This window comes from Esox lucius, chromosome 15 (assembly GCF_011004845.1).
Source record: "Esox lucius isolate fEsoLuc1 chromosome 15, fEsoLuc1.pri, whole genome shotgun sequence".
Classification (NCBI taxonomy): Eukaryota; Metazoa; Chordata; class Actinopteri; order Esociformes; family Esocidae; genus Esox; species Esox lucius.
The window spans coordinates 4,566,554-4,571,980 of NC_047583.1; the positions used below are offsets into that span (position 1 = coordinate 4,566,554).

At 41.0% G+C, this 5,427-nt stretch overlaps 1 protein-coding gene across 1 annotated transcript; it reads left to right on the plus strand.

Moving 5' to 3' along the window:
* The first annotated feature begins 1,659 nt into the window (after window positions 1–1,659).
* On the plus strand, window positions 1,660–5,106 carry rdh14a (retinol dehydrogenase 14a). Its single transcript, XM_010879463.3, has 2 exons — window positions 1,660–2,067; window positions 2,564–5,106. Exons 1-2 carry the CDS (start codon window positions 1,810–1,812, stop codon window positions 3,179–3,181), a joined length of 876 nt encoding a protein of 291 aa, XP_010877765.2. The 5' UTR covers window positions 1,660–1,809; the 3' UTR covers window positions 3,182–5,106.
* The last annotated feature ends 321 nt before the right edge of the window (window positions 5,107–5,427 follow it).

The window sequence follows — 5,427 nt, forward strand, 5'->3', positions numbered from 1 at the left end:
CAGAAATGTGAAAAAAAAGCCCTGAATTCCAATTCTTTCTTACTTTTTAAGAGCGCACTGTTTGAAACAACAAACATTACTACATTCTATTGCCATGGGTCAGTGCTGAGAACGGCCTTACTCCTTGGGTCCAATACAAGCGTTGATTTTTCATCTGGAGGCTCAGTCGCAAGTAAAATAAACGGCAAGTGCTCACCCATGCTTATTGATGGTGTTATACCAGGAAAGCAAATCAAGACGTGCTGACAGAAAACTGCCTCCATTTTCATGTAAGTGATCCCCAGGTGATGGGGAAGCCATGACATCATAACTCTTACCGGCCCTGAGATAAAGTACAGCTAGCCTAGCCTGCTGCCTTTCCAGTGCCAGGCAACATGTGTTGGTCTTTGCATGTGTGTGTGTGTGTGGGGGGGGGGGGGATAGCAAAGAGAGAGGATACTATGTTGAGGAAAAAATCCTCACTCACATTAAACAGACATTTACCAGATGGTACAGGCTTACTATAAATTTATTGCCGCCGGGTTAAATCCAATTCTGAACGGACACCAGAGAAGAAAGAACACCAGGAGGACCCGTCCTCCTCAGGAATGTCTCCAGTACCAACGATGGAACTGATAGTGTGACTGAAGACTTGGGAATATGTTGTTCTTGGCCACTGAGGGCCTATAAAGTGTTTGGTTTATTTTCTTAAGGGTCTTGGAGAGTGAAGAAAAAAGAGGCAGTGGGAATTGTTTAATTAAAGGAAATCTGAAAGACTGTTTTGAGAGAAGGAATTTCACTCTCCACAGTGTCTGGCTGAAGCTTACAGCTGCAGCTGCCTTCAGTAGGGAGAGTTAGGGCGAACTGCACTCAGAACAAACACGCTGCTGTCATATAGCCAGTAGACAAAACCATAAAAATACATTTCAATCCGAGTTCAATCAGACTGTTTAATGGGATATTAGTTCAATTTCTCAGACGAAACCAGAAAAGTTATCATGCAAGGCTTTTCGTTTTTTTATTTACTCCAACAAAACCACATATTATTGTGGTTTTCATGTGTTAAAATCAGCATTTGTTTTGTATTTTAACATATGTTGATATTTGCCTGGTTGAGCTGTCTGGATGGAGGAATGAGTTAGAGGAGGGTTGAGAAATGTTGATGGATGGTTGAATGAGTTAGAGGAGGGTTGAGACATGTTGATGGATGGTTGAACGAGTTAGAGGAGAGTTGAGAGGTCTGGATGGATGAATGACTTAGAGGAGAGATGAGAGGTCTGGATGGATAACTGAGTTAGAGGAGGATTCAGACCTCTGGATGGATGAATGAGTTAGAGGTGGGTTGAGAGGTCTGGATGGATGAATGAGTTAGAAGAGGGTTGAGAGGCTGGATAGATCTGCATGACCAGTGAGTAGTTAATTTGTGTGTATATATAACAGCAGTCAAGTTTGGTAATTCCTCCAGGAAGTGCAATTGCTTTGCCTTTGCTGGCATCCCGAATAGCGTAAACAGTATATTGGTGATCTTAGATGTATTTTAAGCATTGAATGCTTTATTTGACAGGAAAGGGGTCAAATATACAGCAGAGAATGTTTGCTGAAATAGTAGTAGGCTTGGATTTTGAAACACCGCAAAATCAACACTGTAGTCCTGTTGTAAGGCATATTCTAAATGTGAACCTTTACTTTGAAGGTGGGCCTTTACGTGTACCATTTGTTCAGGGTTGCGGTTCTTTCTGGGTAATGTAGTGTATAGTACAGCTCTTGTTGACATACGAATATTTTAGTTCCTCTGCTATTTTCGAGATAAAGGTATTCTTTTAGTCTTCGATGGAAACCCCCCAAATCATGTATGGAAAAACAATAATAGTGACTGGTGCCAACAGTGGAATAGGGAAAGCCACAACAGTTGAACTATTGAGACGCAGGGGTCGCGTTATTATGGCTTGCAGGGACATGATAAGGGCTGAACAAGCTGCACAGGAGATACGAATGGAGACAGGTCCAGATTCGGGAGAACTCTTATTGAAATACCTGGACCTCGGATCATTAAAATCCGTGCAGCGTTTCTGCGAAAACATCAACCAGGTAATTTGTCAATTCAGACGTGAGACGAGATCTGAGTCTGGCCAAGCTAGCTAACCAAGATTTTTATCATACTACATCACATGTGGCTAACTATCAGGCTCTTCTATTTTATTTATTTAAGCTAATCAAATATCCGCGTCATGTATAGCTCAGTTAATGAGATATTGGTGTGTGCAATGCTTGTGTGGGTTGTGGTTGAATTTCCACGGAGCCAGTGGGGGGAAAAAAACAGGAAGTTCACTTTGCTCACTACGATAAATCGCTCTGTCAAAGGAAATACAAAACATGCTACATTAAAACATATCTGCTAGCTACATCTAAACAAATTAAAATGGGTACCTTGCATGTACTATTTCACTACACAGTTTATTTAAACCACATCATGCAGTTGTGTGTGCTCTTGATCAGATTGTATTTATATATATTTTTCTATTTAGTGTAATGTGTATTAAACTGTAACTTGTAACTCATTTTGCTTCTCCCTGTATTCCAAAAGGAAGAACCCAGGTTGGACGTTCTGATCAACAATGCAGGAATCTACCAGTGTCCTTACACTAAGACAGAGGATGGGTTTGAGATGCAGTTCGGAGTGAACCACCTTGGCCACTTCCTCCTCACCCACCTCCTCCTTGATCTCCTAAAGCGCTCTGTCCCTAGCCGTGTGATTGTGGTCTCCTCGAAACTCTACAAGTACGGCGAGATAAATTTTGATGACCTGAACAGTGAACGGCACTATGACAAGGCCTTCGCCTACAGCCGAAGCAAGCTGGCCAACCTGCTCTTTACCTGTGAGCTGGCCCGCCGCCTGGAGGGGACAGGGGTGGCGGTTAACGCTTTGACCCCAGGGATGGTAAGGACCAACCTGGGAAGGCATGTCAGCATCCCGCCCCTGGCCAAGCCCTTCTGGGGTCTGGCCTCCCGGGTCTTCTTGAAGAACCCAGAGGATGGGGCGCAGACCTCGGTCTACCTGGCTTGCTCACCTGACATAGACAGGGCCCAGGGGAAGTACTTTTCAGACTGCCAGGAGCAGAAGCTGCTGCCCAAGGCTACGGACCAGGAGGTGGCCAGGAAACTGTGGGATATTAGTGAAGTCATGGTGGGCATCACAATGTAATGGAGAATACAGCCAGTGTACTCCAGAAGACAGTGCTGCGTACCCCTCATACTATGTTGTATAATTTGATAGCCTTGAAACGATTATCTCGTTCCTAATAGGATGTTTTGCCATCTCCAGCGCAGCTAAAGGGAGGGTGATTGCTACTGCTACAATCTTAAACTGACTTAATCTTAAACAATCTTGAAATCTTCAATCCGTGTTGCACTTAAATGACTGAAACACTATTACAATTTGAAATTATATATTTTTTATAGTTGCATTTAAAAACCACACAAGGTCTAAGCCTAGCCTACCCATATGGTTCTGTTGCCACTGTAGACCAATGACATGCTACCATGTTTTCCATCACTGTTTTGGAGAATTGTTGACATTCTCTTAATCCAGTTCTATCTATGAATTCATTCTGACATGTCATTTTGTGATAAGCTTAGTTCTAATATGAAAGATGATGACTTGTTATCTGGTATGAATTATGCCATAATGAACTTGTATAATGCATAATGAGCCTGTCGTATAAAAGTATTATGCTTTAATTAACTGCAATCCGTCCCTCATAATGAATACAGGGTAAGCAAACCTTTGTGATATGTACACTAATTTTTCAATGATCCGTTAGAGTGATTTTCAAACCTGTGATGCATTACTAACTTACCATAAATTAATAATTGTCTTTTGTTTTTATTATTTTTACAGCACCCAGGGGAGATATTATTATTTTTACAGCACCCAGGGGAGATATTACACAGATTTTAATGTGCATCACCTTAAGTGTGTTTGTTAGTAGTTTCTAGTCATTTGAAATGGAAAGTTCTCTGACTTTCTCAAGGTGGAGTTTACACTGGACTGTTTTTTCATTGTAGAAATACAAGGTTACATAATTGTCCATTCATAATTGAATAATGTGTATGGACTGGTTTCATTTACAGACTCACTTTTGAGAAAAATATTTCTTAAATTTGTGTCGTTTAAGAGGTCAGTTAGGCCCTAATCAGCCATGCTGATAGTCCTGCATCCAGTTATAATGTATAGTAATTACTCAGGAATGTTTTTTTCTCTCTTTAAATGGTAGATTAACCGTCTCCCCAAATGAAATGGTAGCAAAAGCCCCAGATTTATAATGGATTTCCCACCTGCAATTTTCATTAGGGGCATTTTCTGGATCATTTAGAGGGAGCAGAGACAAGCCTCTAAACCAGTGGGAGATCCGAGGGTGAGCAGTGTATGTGATCCATCTTTCTCCTCACAGAGAAGGAGGTCTCCGGGTGTTTCTAATTGGAAGCTGAAGCTTGTTTGTTTAACAAATAAAGAAAATTAGCCTAATTTCAGAACATGAGGCCGTTAATGATGCATACTACAATGGTGCCACATAAGTGGACCAATCCAAGCTGCCAAGTGTTGCAATTCCTTATTTTGTGACATTGTGGGCTTTAATGTAGCCAAACCTAAAGTTAGCCAAACTCCACTGCCAATCACCACACACAATCTCTTACTACTTATTTTACTCCTAGTACATGCAGGTTCCAGTCAGTCCATCACGGGCCTATGCTGACATTAATGTAACATATACAAAGTAAATTGTTACTGTAAGTTTCAGTTGCCTAAGTCATGTAAAGCCTGTATTCCAGAGTTTGATTGTTACATTACTAACCCTAACGCTGTATCAAGTGTGGTCATGTGTACATGTGCAAAACAGCAACTGTGGAGAGCTATAGTATGAGTTGTCCCATTTCTTTTTTTTTTTACCTTTCTGGGGAGAAATCCTGAAACTTAAAAGCACAAACTCGGAGTCAGTTCATACTCCCAGAGTTGTATCATATTCAGTTCCACCTCATTAACACTGACTCAATCAAGCAGATTAATACAGCCTATTAGCATTGACAGAATGTGTCTCTTAGTTACTTAAAATGACTGCTATTGCATTACTACCAGTTTCTGTCTGTTATTTAGTTGTTCTCAGCACTTTTTATAAATTCTGTCATGTATTTATGCTGGTCTCAGAACAAAAACTGAAAAATAATACTTCATTGCCTTCTCGTTTATTTAACACAAAGTGAAAGCTGTTGGAAGCTGTAGAGCCTGTCCTATTTGGGTAGTTTTATTGATCTATTGAAAGCGACTCCTCGGACCATTGAGCTATATACTCCCCACATCAGCCAGCGCGATCTCACGCTAAAAGGATTTCCTCTGGTGGCCAAAATGCAATTTTACATGAATATTGCTGTGGTCGACTGTTATCAAAGGTA

Bases quoted from the DNA above. Each gene is read 5' to 3' on its own strand.
- rdh14a (XM_010879463.3), top strand. From the start codon at position 1,810: ATGGAAACCCCCCAAATCATGTATGGAAAAACAATAATAGTGACTGGT. The intron at 2,068-2,563 runs GTAATTTGTCAA...GTATTCCAAAAG, and splicing joins TCTGCGAAAACATCAACCAG to GAAGAACCCAGGTTGGACGT.